The 16,943-nt window shown below is 47.2% G+C and overlaps 1 protein-coding gene across 2 annotated transcripts in view; it reads left to right on the forward strand.

Annotated features, from left to right (window-relative positions):
* The window catches only part of Kit (KIT proto-oncogene, receptor tyrosine kinase), a 77,619-nt gene extending 60,999 nt beyond the window's left edge, over positions 1 to 16,620 (forward strand). The window contains exons 8-21 of one of the 2 annotated variants that reach the window (XM_051170243.1): positions 2,262 to 2,376; positions 3,956 to 4,149; positions 5,441 to 5,547; positions 5,641 to 5,767; positions 6,042 to 6,146; positions 6,257 to 6,367; positions 7,884 to 8,034; positions 9,822 to 9,910; positions 10,406 to 10,533; positions 11,551 to 11,673; positions 14,551 to 14,662; positions 14,773 to 14,872; positions 15,205 to 15,310; positions 16,315 to 16,620. In XM_051170243.1, the coding sequence (XP_051026200.1) occupies positions 2,262 to 2,376; positions 3,956 to 4,149; positions 5,441 to 5,547; positions 5,641 to 5,767; positions 6,042 to 6,146; positions 6,257 to 6,367; positions 7,884 to 8,034; positions 9,822 to 9,910; positions 10,406 to 10,533; positions 11,551 to 11,673; positions 14,551 to 14,662; positions 14,773 to 14,872; positions 15,205 to 15,310; positions 16,315 to 16,446 (1,700 nt within the window). In that variant the 3' untranslated portion in view covers positions 16,447 to 16,620. The remainder of the gene's footprint in view (positions 1 to 2,261; positions 2,377 to 3,955; positions 4,150 to 5,440; positions 5,548 to 5,640; positions 5,768 to 6,041; positions 6,147 to 6,256; positions 6,368 to 7,883; positions 8,035 to 9,821; positions 9,911 to 10,405; positions 10,534 to 11,550; positions 11,674 to 14,550; positions 14,663 to 14,772; positions 14,873 to 15,204; positions 15,311 to 16,314) is intronic. The other variant, XM_051170245.1, reaches the window with a different exon arrangement.
* Positions 16,621 to 16,943: the final 323 nt, after the last annotated feature.

Below are 16,943 nucleotides of genomic sequence, written 5' to 3' on the forward strand. Positions count from 1 at the left end.
GCTTCCAGGAGCAGGCTTGGGAGGTCAGGTTGCTTAGAAAGGGAGGCAACTCTGGAGCTGAGTCCAGAGAGACCCGCCGCATGGCTCCGTGTGGCTCCTGCAGTCTCCAGCAAACTAGTATGCTCCTAAGAGTCCACTGTTCTTTTGTGTCCTACTTTTCAGCCTGATCCCACAGTTGCCCATGATAATTAAATGAAACTTGCCAGATGGATGCTTTCGCAAGACGATGCTGTCTTCTTGCTCTATTTGTGAAAGCTGGCATTAGATCCAAGTCCTCAAGGATGCTCCTACCTTGAGATGGCTTTGGAGAGCGTTGGTGGCTCTATTGTGTGTGTTTGCCAAGCGGCCCCACCATCAGCAGGGCCAGGTTGAGTGGCAGGTGGGTGTGTCATGCATGTGGTCACTGGTCCCTGCCAGCTTATCTTGCCTTGGAGGAGATGAAGTGCTGAGCGGGGCTTGTTGTTCTGCAGAGATGTCATTTGTCATCATTACCTTCCTTTGGGGAAATGAACTCCTTAAGCCTCTAGCCTGTCAGTCTTTCCATCTCTTATTAGGTGTGTATAATTGATGTTATCCCAGTGTTTCAGGTGCATACACACACACACACACACACACACACACACACACACATATTGTGTTTAGGCTTTTTTGTTGTTGTTTTGTTTTTCTGTTTTTTGTTTTCCGAGACAGGGTTTCTCTGTGTAGCCGTGGCTGTCATAACTCACTTTGTAGACCAGACTGGACTAGAACTCACAGAGATCCGCCTACCTCTGCCTCCCCAGTGCTGGGATTACAGGCATGTGCCACCATGCCTGGCTAGTTACATTGTCTTAAAGAAGCATTTTTCAGAGCATTCAAGGGAGAACGAAGGCTGGCAAATGTCGTCATCTTAATCTGTAGCTAACTCACTTAACTGGGGAGCATGGCATTCCAATAGAAAACAGCCAGATCAGTAACAACAATAGTGCGTCATCATTCATCTTTCAGTCATCCTTGGCTCTTTTAAATAATTTGTATTACATTTACTTATTTGTGTGGGGGGGGGATGGGCAGTGTACACTGCAGTGTGCACATGGAGGTCAGAGGGCAGCTAGTGGGAGTCAGTTTTCTCTCCTTCCACCACGCGGGTCCCAGGGATCAAACTGAGGCAGCCTAGGCTGCAACCTTCCTTCCCTGCCAGGACATCTCCACAGTGCTCCTCCTCGAGCCCTTTGCCTGCCTGCCTCACCTTTACTTAACTCCCCACCCTGCAAGGTGGCCATCGCCACTCCCTTTCTACAAATGAAGTAACGGAATTCAGAGAGGTATTCAGACGCGTCGTCACTTTGGACCGTGCACACACACCTGCCTCACTGGTTCTTACGGGCTGGGCTCGTCTCCAGCAGTGCAGGTGGCCAGGTGGCCATCGCTGCCGACTGCTGCCCACAGGATGCCGACTGTTAACCACCTTTATCCTCAACCGACCAGGAGCCGTCAAGTATGGTGCCATCCGGACCACGCAGGAGGCAGCCCACCTTCCTTTCGCTTTACAAATAATTTCAAGAATATGAAACTGTTGAATATCAATTGATTATTGTAGTTCCACGGGACTGCCAAGTTAGAATCTTCCTGCTGGTACAATTTATGTTTTTGCTGATTATACCCAGACTGTAGACAAATGTATGAACAAAACTCTTGGGCTGGTTTCCTCTTCCTATTTTCTGTCTGTGTTTTTTGTGGAATAAAGGTTTAGATGCTTGCACTTGTCACGCAGTAGTGTGTCTTAGCTTCTCTGTGAGTAGAGCATTCCAAGTCTTTTATCAGCACCACCTCTTGCACTCCCTAAAAGGAGAGTATAGCTTCTATTTTCCTTCAGAAACTCTTACTTTCATCCATTCCAGTCCCCGTAATAACATGAAGTGTTGGGGCAGGTAGAGTGGCTTGACGTCCTATCGGCACGGAGTCCAAGTTAAGAATGCTGATTTCAATCTGAAGCAGACACCACTGGGCTGGTCTTTTGCAGTCTCTGGCCTATACAGTTCCTCGCGATCTCTATGCCCTTCAGGTGGATAAAGAGGGACCATGCAGGGCTGGACAGCAGTCCCACCGAACCTTCATGCCACCTCTGGGTGTCTCCCATCCATGGTTTGGGTTAGCAACAAGTCCCTTAGTTTCCTCAGCTGCCTCCAGAAGGTTCTACGAATGGGATGAAAAAGAGATTGGGGAAAAATTATGCAGTGGTTGTTTAGCAGACTGACATATGGCTATCTCTCTTCTTGTAGCAAAACCAGAAATCCTGACATCTGACAGGCTGGTGAATGGCATTCTCCAGTGTGTAGCAGCGGGATTCCCGGAGCCCACAATAGATTGGTATTTTTGTACGGGAACAGAGCAAAGGTGAGAGGATTATTTTTGGCACTGCTTAAAATGCAGAAGGAAAGGGCTATAATTCAGTTGCATTTCAAATGTGTTTTCAGACTTACTATTTATTTATTTTTTTTAGAATAAAAGGCTGTGTTTTGATTATTTATTTTTTTTTCCTTCCCATATCTCTGTGGCTTTTTAAGAAGGGATAAGGGCTATATTTTTCCTGGCCAACATTAATTTTGTTTGCTGAAAAATGATTACTGAATGACTTCTCTGTTTTGGTGGTTATCTTTTTAGGGGCTCTCGTTGGAATTTCTAGCCTGCAGGTAGATAAAGCGATTTCCCAGGACAGAGTAATTAGATTTCCATTCTATACACAGGAGGTAATGTGTGTGGGAAATGTGGCTGCAGTTATCATGAAAAAAAATTGCCTCAGAAGTTAATTGCCAAGTAACCAAAAAGTAATGATCTCATAATTACAACATGCATATGGCGCCTGTGAGCGACAGGTTTACAAAAAAGGGTTTCTCCTTGATTAGGTGCCCGGCCCCCGAAACAAGGAGCATCTGCCATTGTGTGGCTTTTCCCTGGTGGTCCACACTTAAGGCTTCAGTTGTCCTTTCACATTACCTGAAGATGAAAATGGGGTCAGTGTTGCCTCCCTCTTATCCCTGTGAAGCAACCCTGTTATACGCCAGCGTTAAAAAAGCCTTGTTTGGCCTCATGAATTGTCAGAATGGTCGTGGAAATTTTGTTTTTTATGGAAGATGTTTTATAACAATAGTCAGGATTGATTATGTTTGATTATTGTTTTAGTGTGGATTCTAGCAGAACGTTTTGTTTGGGGAAGCAATAAAGAGGATGTGAAAACAGAAGGTTGCGTGTGCCCTCTGTGACATGGCCTGAGTAGATAGCTCATGTTCAGCCACATGTGTATATGAAAGCTAGCAGTGGGCCAAACGCTAGTCCAGCATACAGCATGCTTGGCTGTGCCCACGTGTCTGCCTTGGTGTGTCTATATCTCAGTGGGTGGAGAGAGACAGCAGACAGTATGAACACCTGACATGTGTAGATGTCTAGAAGGCAGTGGAAGGTGTTCAAAGACTGTCCCCTGAAGCCAGAGTGGTCATTGCCACACAACGGGACCTGCTTCAGACTCTGGACCTCAGGCTCCTCCCTGCTGAGCGTTTTGAGTCTTTCTTGTCTTCATCCTTGCACTTTCCCCTTCTGCGCTCTTTATCTTCAGCCATCATGTGCCTGTTCCAGATTTGTGAGATTCTGTGGTGCAGCAGGGTCTGATGTTGGCAGCCACTTGCATCCATCCCCTTCTCTCAGCCACTCTTGAGATGGTACAGCCGCAGAAACCTAACGCTGGAGAGCTGACGGAACCTGGCAGGAGTCGCCAGGGTGGGCATCCAGCCCCTAACTCATCACTCCTTTGTAGTGCTTTCCTCACTCGTGGAGCCCCAAGGGGTCCATTTCCTCTCAGATGGCTGTGAAAGGGAGGTTTTATTGCTAGCTTGGCCATAACAACCATACAAGATCAAGACGTCACAGGCTTTTATTTGGTTTCCCTGCATGAGCCCACACTGTCGGTCTCTTGTTGTAGGTGTACCGTTCCCGTCGCACCAGTAGACGTGCAGACCCAGAACGGGTCTGTGTCACCATTTGGGAAACTGGTTGTTCAGAGTTCCATAGACTCCAGTGTCTTCCGGCACAATGGCACAGTGGAGTGTAAGGCCTACAATGCTGTGGGCAAGAGTTCCGCCTTCTTTAACTTTGCATTTAAAGGTAACAACAAAGGTATATTTCCTTTTAATCCAATTTAAGGGGGTGTTTAGGCTCTGTGTACCATAGCATGATCTTATGTTCATCCCAGTACGGCCATATCAGTTCTGGTAATAGCTACATCGAACCATGCTGTCCACAAACTCACAAGCTCTCATGCCATACTGGTCTACTGACGAAGTTGATGCGTTCACCATTGTAGTCTTAACCATTTCACTTTGCCTGGTCTCTGTGTGTTTGTATGGGCTTCTCGGCAGTGAGTTCTATAGGCGCAGTGATAGTTGCGTGGGGGAGCCTCCCAACCTTATGCAGCCAGGATAATTAGGGCACATCAGAGGTTTCACGTCTAATTTAAAATTTTAGTTACTTAAAGTGAGTTACACTTTGATAAACATCTGTGTCAAAAGGATAGCAGTGTCCTTTATAGGGTCTTGTCAGCAAATGACTTTCTTCCCAATTTGATTTGTGTGTGTATGTATGTAGTTGCCCATGTGCACCCTCAGGGTTTTACAGAGCCCTGTGCATGCTGTGGAGGTGGCCTCCCATGACCTTCTTGTCCAGCCGGCTCTTTCTATAATTTGTGCTTCCTGAGAGATGAGCAGGCCAAATGACTCTTGAAGGCATTGATGAAAGGACACATGAGACAAGGAAACTGGGTAGTTGAGTTTCTTTTAGTGCCCAGTTTCTGTGGTGGCCACAGGACTCACGCCAAAAGAGCCGTGTGTCCTCAGCTTTTGGATAAGGGCCCCGGGGGCGGGGGGGGGGGGGGGGAGAGAGAAAATCATAACAGTGCATTGCATTGTTGATTTTTCCCAGATGGAACAATGAAAAAGATATTCCAAAATGTTTTTCTTCTCTGTGAAAGACATTTATGTTTAATGTAGGAAATTTAGAAAACGTAAGCGAGCAGAAAGAAGAAAATGCAACCCACCCAAAACGGAAGTCCATTCAGATGTTGTTTTTCATTAAAAACAGAATAGCATTATGCGTGCGCTTCGGAAAGTTCATCTTCTCCGTAGTCTGATTTTAGCTGACATCTTTAAAGACGCCTGTGCATCTAGCGAGGCTGGGGGTGGGTGGGTGTATGGTGCAGGGTCAGGGCGCTGACCCAGGGATAAAGGAAGGAAGGGAGGGAGGGAAGGGAAGAAAGGAGGAAGGGAAGGAAGGAAGATGGATGGATTTGAATTTCACAGCAAAGATGGGCTCCCTGCATGTGCTGAGAGAGAAATGGGTTTTAGTCTGGGATTGGTGGCAGCCAGGCCGCTGTCCTGCCCGTGGCTCAGAAGCACAATTCTCTTCCCTGCAGAGCAAATCCAGCCCCACACGCTGTTCACGCCGCTGCTCATTGGCTTTGTGATCACGGCCGCCATAATGGGCATCATCGTGTTGGTTCTCACCTACAAATATCTCCAGGTGACCATTGGGTAGCTCTTCCCCTGGGGTGCCACGGTGACCAAGCTGTTGATTGTTAAGGGTGACACACCCGTCTCTCCCTGTCTCTTCCAGAAACCCATGTATGAAGTACAATGGAAGGTCGTCGAGGAGATAAATGGGAACAATTATGTTTACATAGACCCGACACAACTTCCTTATGACCACAAATGGGAGTTTCCCAGAAACAGGCTGAGTTTTGGTCAGTATGAAGCAGGGGCTTTCCATGCGGCCCTTGGTGTGCACATAACAATGATTTTTAAGGAACCTGCAGTGGCTTCCTTTGTCTCCTTTCACCTGAAACAAGAAGTGCTTTCTGTCCCACTGCACAGACGTCGTCAGGGTGTCAGCAAAAAGCACAGTAGAGAGGTGTCCGCAGGCACTCGCGCCTTCAGTTAGTTGCCTTGTTGATTTGGGCCTGTCACATTGTTGTCAGTTGCTCTTCCTGCTGACCCTGCCCCTCTTCCTTTCTAAAGGGAAGACGCTGGGCGCTGGTGCCTTCGGGAAGGTGGTCGAGGCCACTGCTTATGGCTTAATTAAGTCGGATGCTGCCATGACGGTGGCGGTGAAGATGCTTAAACGTAAGTGTCTGCAGGGCGCTCACTGCCTGCCCCCCCCACCAGTTAGCCTAATGAATTTGGTGTTTCTCTCTCTCTCTCTCTCTGCTAAAGTACAGTGCTTTCCGTTTTAGCAAGTGCTCATTTAACGGAAAGAGAGGCCCTCATGTCAGAGCTGAAGGTCCTAAGCTACCTGGGCAACCACATGAACATTGTGAATCTCCTTGGAGCGTGTACCGTGGGAGGTGAGTCTTGCGTCCATAGCACCTGCTGCTGTCTGTCGGGCTATCAAAGTATGATTTGGACAGTGTGTAATTACAAGCTGTTTGGGAGGTTTGTTTTTTTTTTTTTTTTTAACCCCCCCCCCCCCCAGTGTTTTGTTCTGTTTTTCTAGGTTTTGTTTTGCACAGTGTTCCTAAGAATGTAGATTTTCATCATTTCTGTGTGTTGGGACAGGCTTTGGACTCCTGTCCTCTTGTTAAGTTTGAGATGTGGGCCAGAGTTGTCATGCTGTGTTGTAGAATTTTAGAACCACTCACCGCACTGTGTTTGGGGGCTGATTACTCGGCCTCTCATTTTCCCCCTCCCCCTCAGTAGTCGTAAGGACCCCTGTTCAGCTCCCAGTAGGGCAACATTTTTAACTCCCACAAACATGTGAGCGCACAGGATTTCTCTTTGCGCGGAGCACTGTCCTTTGCTCATCACACGTTGCATGCGTGTGTTGAATTACAGTGCCCCCTCCCACACAGGTGCAGAGATGCTGAGTATGGGCATTAGTCAGCATATGTGAAACTTACTCTCAAGGATGCTCCATCAGCCTGGGCTCTTCCCTGGCTTGGCTCACCCAGCAGGCTTTTCTTAACTTCAAGCTTTCTATACTGCTGGGTCATAATGAGTCACTTGGGTGTTAATGTTCGTTTGCCTTCTATAGTGAAAGTAGCCGTGAGCCTCCTGCTCCTCCAGGGCATACCAGAGAAGCTTTTCACTCCCATTTAAAAAAAAACAAAAAAAAAAAACAAGCTTTAATTCTAACCTAAGTCAGTGTTCCCATCAAGGCTGCCTGACCTTGGCATAAGGTGCAGAGGTGTGTAGAGTGAGCTGTTGCTGTCTGTCTAGAGAGAGCCGCGGACAGCAGATAGATACATAGACAGTGCCTCAAAACGGCCCTGGTAAACGGCTACTCATCACACCGTGGACCGTTCATGAGTCCGTTGCCTTTAAACACCCAGGCCACCAGCTCTCTTTTCAACTAGTAATGTTCAGAAACACGGGGCGTCTCAGGTTCTTCGCCCATGGTTCGGTCTGGGCTTAGCTGGCTGTTCCATATGGCTCCTTCCCTACCAGGCGGCAGCTTGGCTTCTTCATCTTCATAATAACATTACAGCAAGGACACAGGACCCTGCCGCACACAGAAGCGCATCAAAGGATCGCTGCAGGAAGCTTGATCGTAGTAGCAGCTTTGGAAGCACTCACTTGGGGCTGCAAAAGAGCAGCCACGCCTGGCCCCTAATGTTCATGGCTCTTAGATATCCAAGTAGAAAGGGGCTGACTTGTCTTATTTCTCTCAGCATAATGCTGCCCTTTTTTTTTTTTTTTTTTTATAAGAGACGTTAATAGATAGAATTATGTTGGGACTAAGAAGGCTTAGCCACTGCCGCTGAATGTTAACAGCCATGGTCACCCTTGGGTATTTCCTCGGGAGACAGGATTATCTATCATGCATCTTGCCTCTTCCTAACGTTTTTTCTTATATCCACACAGGGCCCACCCTGGTCATTACAGAATATTGTTGCTATGGTGATCTTTTGAATTTTTTGAGAAGAAAACGTGACTCATTTATTTTCTCAAAGCAAGAAGATCAGGCAGAAGCGGGCCTCTATAAGAACCTTCTGCATTCAAAGGAGTCTTCCTGGTAAGGCCGATTTGCATAAGTAGTCAGTTGTTGACAGGCAGTTCATGGGGTCAGAAGGGTTTGCAATCAAGGCTGATTCTTTAAAAAATGAACAGAGGTACTCTGAGGTGTGAAATCAGAATTATTAAGTTATGTAAATGTGATTAACTGTTTCGGAAGTTCAGATAGTGCCCTTGACGATTCAAATGGAGACTGTTACTGATTTCTTTTAAACGTGTGTTTCTGTTCGTCCCTGAGCCTTCGTTCTGTGGAACCGGACGTGCTTTCTTGGGTGTTTCTCTTACTGTGGTCCCCTTACCGTGTTCCCGTTTATGTTGCTGAGCTTGGGGTCCGTAGGCATCTTCACAGTGGGACGGGACCATTTACAGGGCAGAGGGTAAAGGAGTCACAGTAACTCCCGGAGGCAGCTGAATGGCCAAGAACACAGAGCACAGTGCCATGTGTACATGTCTTGTCCTCAGCACCGTTTTTGTGCCCCTGGCATGCCCATCGTTGTATTGTATTAGACATCACTATTAAAGAATATCTTTGAATTCTGGGCCTCACCGACACTGTTCTCAAGGGCAGTGATGCAAAGGATGAAACAGATGCCGCTCCAAGTGCCTTGGAGGAAAACCAGCTTGGTTGCCTTGGAGGAAAACCAGCTTGATGTTGCAACCAGGGTAGACGTCTCTGCCGTGGCTTGTCAATGCTTTCTTCCCAAGTGTGGTTGGGGTCCGCAGGCTCAGTGGAGACCCTAACCGCGCCCTGGCCCTTGCGTTTCATACGGCTTCAGTTGTGCAGTGGGTCTTAACCTCTTTTCCTGCTTGTTCTAAGCCCCCCTGGGTTCAAATCCCGATGCCAGAAACTAAAATCATGAGCCGCCATAGGAACTGTAGTCTGTTTTTAGATGGCAGGATTTTGTCTTCTGGAGTCTTCGTTGCAGGCCCTCGGGTAGACCCCAGTAAACGCCTTGGGAGGCCTTTCCCACCACTGAAGTTCAAGCAGCAATGGCACAAAGCCCACCTTTTGTTAGTTCTTCTGGAGGCAGGAGTCGCTTCGCCAGCCTGGAGACTGACTGGGCCCTGCGTGCGTTTTTAACTCTCTGAAATAATGCCCTGAGTTGGTCCGTCCTGTGTGGTGTTCTTTGCGCTCTGGGATCCCATATGGGTTCGGAGCCACCAGCACACTCTGAAGGAGGTTGTTGTCATGGCGTTTCTATGCTAATCAGAGGCAGGAAGTACTAGAAATCTTGAAGAGTCTCCAGCCAAATGTTGCAGATTCAAGAGGTCCAGATGGTCTAGAAAATCATCCAAATTATTGGTGTTTATCTGAACCAAACTTGGATTTTTAAAACCTCCTTCCCTTGGTCGCTATATGCTAAACATCTCTTCCCCTCACATCTCTTGGAAGCGCCTGTTGACTTTCCACTTGTCTGAGTAGGGGCTAATTTAGAGTCTGAGGTAAAGTGAGGTAACTTTTTTTTTTTTTTTTTGGCCCTGTTTTCCCCCCATTAAATCCACTACAGCTGGAGATGGGACTCTTCTAACCTGATCCCTAAGCAAAAAACAAAACAAAACAAAAATTAATTCCTGAGAATTGGACCTGAATATTGAACAGCAAACACCCATATCTCACAAAACCCAATTTTGAAATTCTTCATTGAGTGGTTGCATTCTTTTTCTTGACCTAAAGTCAGTCCGCTGTACAGCAGCGGCTGAGAGCTGTGCCCTGGCCCTTCAGAGCTGTGTCCCGGCCCCTTTCCAGTTCTCTTCAGCTCTGACGTGGGTGTTGCATCTCTCTTGCAGCGACAGTACCAACGAGTACATGGACATGAAGCCTGGGGTTTCCTATGTTGTACCAACCAAGACAGACAAAAGGCGATCTGCAAGAATAGGTGGGTCCCCATCAAGCTGCTAAGACAACCCCACATGCGGGGGTTGTAATCAAACCATGTTCCTGATTTTTTTTTTTTTTTTAATCTTGTCTCATGGAGAGGGGGCTAGGGGTCAGGTGCCGAGCTTGAAGAAATGTGGGACAAGGCTTTTGCCTCTTTCCAACTAACTGGAATGACTGTACATCACTCCCAAAAAGCCTGCTGTGCCAAAGCAAATGGCCGGTGGCAGTTAGTTTCACAAGTGGATGTTTCGGGCAAAAGCAAATGTTTTTATATAAAATATCCTACTATTATGCACACGAGATTTTAAAGATAGACCCACCATCACCTAAGGATTCTGGGACCCGGCCTGTTGATTCAATGTCCAGCTTTGTTCCTCCCTGAGGAGGTGATTGGCCCAGGTGTTCCCTCCGTTGATTCATTGCTAGCTCTGGCACTGTGACCACTTCTCTCCTCCCCTTAACACTAAGGTTCCTACTGCTGTCTCCCTAATAGACTCATATATAGAAAGAGATGTGGCTCCCGCCATCATGGAAGATGATGAGCTGGCACTGGACCTGGAAGACTTGCTGAGCTTCTCCTACCAGGTGGCCAAGGGCATGGCGTTCCTCGCCTCCAAGAATGTGAGTGGCAGTGAGTCTCACATGAGGCACAGAGTCTTTTTTTTTTTTTTTTTTTTTTAAGGCTTGAACATTTCATAGTCCTAGTTAGAATGCAGAGTGTCATTTTGGAGTGTGGTAACCAAAAGCAGAGGAAATTTCGTTTCTTCATGTTCCAACTGCTGCTGTCTCTTTGGAATTCCTGCTCTAATTTATAAGCTCGAAAGTGCAAACCTGTCTAAATGAGCTTCCATGAATATTCTTTTATATGCAGTGAATTCATTTAAAACTTTGGCTCTAGGATTTAGGATTTGCTTCTAGAAAATAGAAGGATAGTGGTCTTATCAGCAAATGGGGGGGGGAGCATCAGGAGTGCGTCTCACTGTCACTGTGCCTGGTAGAGCACACACATATCTGGGCTCCATCCATGAGACCCACGTACCCATGTGTGTGACTCATGGAGTATCAGGAGGTCAGAGAGAGCAATGAGCAGTTAGGAAGAGGATGCTGGAAGGGATGGGAGTGTTCCTAGGAGAAAGACGTGACCCAGAGTGAGGTCACAGCAACTACTCTAGTGACATTCCTGACCATTACTAAACTAAAAGACAGGCTGAAGTCAAGACTCTCTTCCTTGTGTCCTTGGGAGGCGTCATGATGAAGCCTAGAAGCGGTTTTGTGAGGAGCCATTCAAAGAGATACATACAAAATGAACTTTGAGTTTAAGAATTGCAATTTGACTATTTATAATACATTTTCCTGTGAATGAAAGGAGCCGGGGGTGGGGGGGGACATTTATTAGAATTATGTTGGAAAGCAATTATAGTAATTAGCATCCCGATCACATGAAACACAAAATATCATTTGCAGCATACTTTTTATTTTTGGTGTACAAAATACTTTAAAACAAAAGGATTTTTTTCTCTTCTTTTTATGTAAAGAGCATTGTAGTATTAAAACAGTGTATTCACAGTGAACGCTGTCTCTCTTTCTTCCCCAACAGTGTATTCACAGTGAACGCTGTCTCTCTTTCTTCCCCAACAGTGTATTCACAGAGACTTGGCAGCAAGGAATATCCTTCTCACTCACGGGCGCATCACAAAGATTTGTGATTTCGGTCTGGCCAGAGACATCAGGAATGACTCAAATTATGTGGTGAAAGGAAACGTGAGTGCACTTCTCCTCCTTCTTCCTCGGATCCAGTTTTCACCCAAAATCGCTGTTTCTGGTGGTTGTGCTCCAGCCCCTCAGTTCCTTTCATCAGAATGTCGTGCATTTTAGCAAAATTTGCATGGCGCACTTCTACCACTAACGTTTGATAATAGAATTCCCAGTTATAATTGTGTGATTAGGGGGCTACATGAAGGAAACAGAAATAGCCTTAATTTTTCATGATAGCCTGAGACTAGCAATGAATTTGATTGTGCTCAACTATAACCAATGTGGACCTGAAGGTCACAGGAGGCTTTTTATTTTTGTTTATTTTATTTTATTTTATTTTATTTTATTTTATTTTTTTTTTTTGAGGTTGAAATACTGTGTGAAGGTGACTGCAGTCTAAGATGGTATTAGAGTTAGCTGTATGCAGTGCTGGGGCTTGTAGGGTTATTAAGTAGATTCGTAAGTAATGGTTGGTTTATGGGACGCAGGGAATTTTTCAAAGTGCTGTATTTCATCGCTCGCCTTTTTCTGTAACCTCAGAACAAGCCCGTGCCCTAGAGTACATTGTCTTCCAATTTCTACAGTGGGAGGAACTAAGGTCCTGCGTATTTTAGTGATTTATGTCTGACAGAGCTATCAGGAGGGGCCAGTGGGTATAGAAGGCCATAACCTCCTAGATATATATATAGTCTTAGGTGCCTTTTTTTCCCTGGGCCTGTTTGAACAGTCCATATTTATTTCTGGGGGTCCAATTTTTGTGTCTGTCATGATAACGCGATCCCTTCTCGTTCGTCACCATGGCATCTCTGTTGGTAGGCTATGCGCGCCTCGGCTTTGTTAGGGCTTTGCCAGCTTTATGTCCTTCTCAGTCAGATGGTTCTGGAAGGGCTCTGTCAAGGTCAGGCTTTTTTTTTTTTTTTTTTTTTAAATTTTCAGGAGAATTGGTGAAATCAACTTCCTGGCTTAATACTTGAGGGAAGATAGGAAGTGATTCAGTATTCTAGCCTCTGTATATTGTTAAAGGAGCAAGAGAGAGGAAGTGACGTGTCTGGGCCCAGGCTGGCTGAGTTCTGACCTGGTGTGGTTTAGTGGGTTAGGTACGTAGTACTTGGAGGAGTTAATATATGGCAGAGTTCTGCTTTGCGTTTTTGAAATCCAAACTATCATGGCAGAGATTGTGCCCTGGCATCTTCCTGGCTTACTCTGTAGTTGACAAGTCAAGCAGTTGAACTAGCCAATTATTTGAGAAAGTTTAAAACAAGGAAACGTACATGACATGGCACTGTGTGGAATTTTAAGTGTAGTCATTGTAAAGTCTCTTTGTTCTCTGAGAACTGTGAATCCCTAATCATTTTCCACCCTGGGCTCTGAGTCCAGGGTAGCCTGTGGGCCCCTTGTCAGAATACATGGATATATTTGACCAAGAAGCACAGGTTTGTTGAATGGCAGCTATATCAAATTGTGAGAAGCTAATTTATGGTAGACAAGGCACACACTTGCTGATTACATTATAAGAGCTGCTGTCGTCTCGAGGACAGTGAATAGAAGGGTTGTGTGTGTGTGTGTGCGAGTCCTGTAAATGCTGTGATCAAGTGTAAAGTGTCTGTGACAACGGTGGAGGACAAGTCACAGAGCCACTTTTACTGCTTTTTAGAAGATGCTAGACTTCCCTTAGAAGTTAATTTCTAGATAGCTGGGCCCCTTGAACTCAAGACACTATAGATCCCAGCTTAACAGCCTTGCTCAGAACTGCAGCATAAAATCTGGAGACAGATAGTAGTTTGTACGTGAATCACCCCTGCCCCACCCCCACACAAAAATAACCTTAGCCCTAGAAGCCACACACGCCGCCCCCCCCCCCCCCCCCGCTTCCTAGTGTTCAGTCCTAAACGGATTTAAAGGATTGACTTAGCTTCATGTAACAGATTAATATCCAGAAATCCTGACTGACTGTAAGAGGCATGGCTGAGTAGAAGGGGCCTGGATGTCTCCTGTGGTAATCACAGATTCTGCCACCTCCCACCTCAGAACAGGCAGTCGGAGTAGACATTAGTGGGTTGGGCACTGTTAGGCACTACCCCCCCCCCCCCCCCCGCATCACCTCATTTGTCCCATGAAACAACTCCTGTGGTATTTGAAATTATTTTTGTTTTGCAAAAGATGACTATGAGGGCTGGCTTGGCTTATCTGGATTTAGGTAACTTCTCCACCAGGTGAGTGAAGGGTAACATGGGTTGCAGATGGCAGAAGTCCAAGAGTAAAAAATGAAAGGATCGAGGGCCCGGCACTTATTAGCACTGAACCGGTCTACCTTCTACCTTTCTATGTCTCGTCATTCTGGCGCAGAGCCCTCCTCATCCTGGTCGGAGATGGCCAGACAGACAGCTAGCTAGTGTGGGATGAGGCAGATGCATGAAGGGGATGTCACAAGAAAAAGGACCTAGGTGTATCAACGTACAATGTTCTAATTTTCTGCATAAGACTTGGATCTTAGCAGCTAAATCTAAGTGTTCCTGCTACAGCTAGCAGCAGAGAAGGCTGGGAAATGTAGTTCTAGTCAGGAGACTAGACCATATATTTTGCTGGTGAAGAAAAAGAGTGAAACACTGAGTCTCTTCGTTGTCAGAGCCATTAGAGGAGGGAAGGCTGGAACCCGTGGACTTCTGTGTTCTTAGCTCCCTGTGGTATCCTGACTCAACACCCCTGTTTTGAATGGGAGATATGGGAATCCTCGAGGGGCTGGCGGGCATGAAGGTTCAAGGTCTTGTTATGTGGGACGCATCCCTCCCTGCCAAGCAGCCAGACCTCCACCTGCAGGGCTGCTTTTGTTTTGTCTTTGGAGCCTTTTCATCAACTTTCTACATTTGCTGTGTTTCCTCGCAGGCCCGGCTCCCCGTGAAGTGGATGGCACCAGAAAGCATTTTCAACTGCGTGTACACATTTGAAAGTGATGTCTGGTCCTATGGAATTTTCCTCTGGGAGCTATTCTCGTTAGGTAAGATGTTCCTTGTCAAAAACTACCTCGTTGTCCAAAAGCTTCTGGAAGTTTCCTAGTGTCCTGTCCACTCCTGCCTGACACCGATTCGCCACCTCTCTATGCCCCAGGAAGCAGCCCGTACCCAGGGATGCCGGTCGATTCCAAGTTTTACAAGATGATCAAGGAAGGTTTCCGGATGCTCAGTCCAGAGCACGCACCCGCCGAAATGTAAGGACCCAACTGGCCTTTTCTTCAGATAGCTTCCTTTCCAAAGACAGAAATGCTGACCATCTTTGCTAGCACGGTTTGAAATGTCACTTGAGTCCTTTGGTGGCCACCCCACTCAAATGTCACGGCTGAGGTTCTTTTCATAATCTCTTGTCACCAATAGTACAGAAACTCTTGACAGTGTCTCACAGGCACACAGGGTTTTTATCGTGTGTGCGTGTGTGTGTGCCGCTTCACACAACCTGGTGCACAGCCCCAGATTTGTTATTGATGTGCAGAAAGCAGGTTCAGGGCATTGGGGAGTGACAGACAGTGGCCTTGTTTTTCTTCAGGTACGACGTGATGAAGACTTGCTGGGATGCTGATCCCCTGAAAAGGCCGACCTTCAAGCAGGTTGTTCGGCTCATTGAAAAGCAGATCTCAGATAGCACCAAGCACGTGAGTGACAGGCCAGGCCTGGGATCCTCTTCCTCCTTGTTCTATAGGGCCGTGGTCCCCAAGCGTCAAGGACAAGGAATGGGCTTCCCAGGGTGGACATAAGACAATGGAAGCCCCAGTTCGTCCTGCTCACACCCTCCCCCGACTTCCACCTCCGTTCTAAGCCTGAGAGATGTGGGATGGGCGAGGAGGGACTTGTGTTCAGATGTGTGGAATTAGATGTTATCACAGGGCCGGGCTGTGCTTCCTCCCAGGCCTGGAATGTCGATCATGGGACTGTCTGGTATCCTCCTCACATGGCAGAGCCATTCACCCTGGGTGTGTGGGGGTGAGCTAGAAGGAAAGCATGGGAGAAGACAGCCTGTTACCACAGTAAAGTGAGCTGTAAACAGCCAGAGCCAGCCAGAGCCAATGGCTGTGATGGCCACAGCCATGTAGAAGGGTTGTTTGAAGTTAGGGCATCCCTCCCAGTGATTTAAGGAATGTGGAATGAAATCCACTATTTTCCTCTTTTGCTTTTAAGTTGGAATTGGCTGTCTTTCCTGCTTCCCCCTCCCCTGAGCCATCTGCTGGGAACTATCTTTTCTAATAGCACACTACTGGTCCTTTTGAGTTAATGCTCGCTCTGCGGGGCATCAAAGCACATTTCAAGTAAAACACCATTTTCCACCCAAGTGCTTTGATTCCCGACAGATGACCTCTGGGACAGTCATGGGTGTTGCTGCAATTTACACCAGCGGTTGGGTTGCAGTTGGGTCTTGGGATCCATAAGCCCTCCTCGTAGACTAGCAAGTGCTTGCTTTCAGACGTAACCCGTCAGAAGAGAAACAGTGCAAGCATCAGACACTTCTTGCATGAAATGATTCCTTTGCGGGGACCTGAGGCATAAGCCTGATCTGGGGTTTGAACCCTTGTCTTCAGCATTCTGCTGCTGTGAGTGTCCCTGTTTGCTGGGCTTGTTACGGGTACCACTGCATTTAACTGCGGACTCTGTTTGTCCACAGATCTACTCCAACTTTGCAAACTGCAACCCCAACCCGGAGAACCCTGTGGTGGTGGACCACTCTGTGCGGGTCAATTCCGTGGGCAGCAGCGCCTCTTCCACCCAGCCTCTGCTCGTGCACGAAGATGCCTGAGCGGAAATGCAGACCGACAGGCTTCCGCTGCTGTCTCGAACCCCGTTCCCTTGGCTTCTGTGACGTTCGTTTTGTTTTGCTGTGACTTGCATCCTACTCCAGGGTGGCGGGTTCCTGCCCCTCCCCCAACCCCACTGTGATCCTGCCTTTATGAGCACACTTTAGTGGCTGATGACCTTTCTTTTTCCGCCATCAGCCACCGTCCCCACTGGGAAGGTCCGAACTGTATGTATATATTTTCCCAATAGCAAAGTAGCTCCTACTGTAAACAGAACTCCTGCTTTAGAGGAGGGAGGGTGGGGTGAAAGCAGCTGCCCAGAGTCCTTCACAGTGCTCCTCTGAGTCCGTTTGGGAAGTATGGCTGGCAGTTCATGTGAATGAAGAACAGACGTAGTCCCGTTTGGCCTAGAGAGCCTCCCGTAATGATGGGGAGCTGTAGGAAAGACTAGAGGGGGAAACTCAAGCCCTTTGTGTGGGAAGTAGACCAGAGGACACGT

Source organism: Acomys russatus, chromosome 28, assembly GCF_903995435.1.
Source record: "Acomys russatus chromosome 28, mAcoRus1.1, whole genome shotgun sequence".
Lineage (NCBI taxonomy): Eukaryota > Metazoa > Chordata > Mammalia > Rodentia > Muridae > Acomys > Acomys russatus.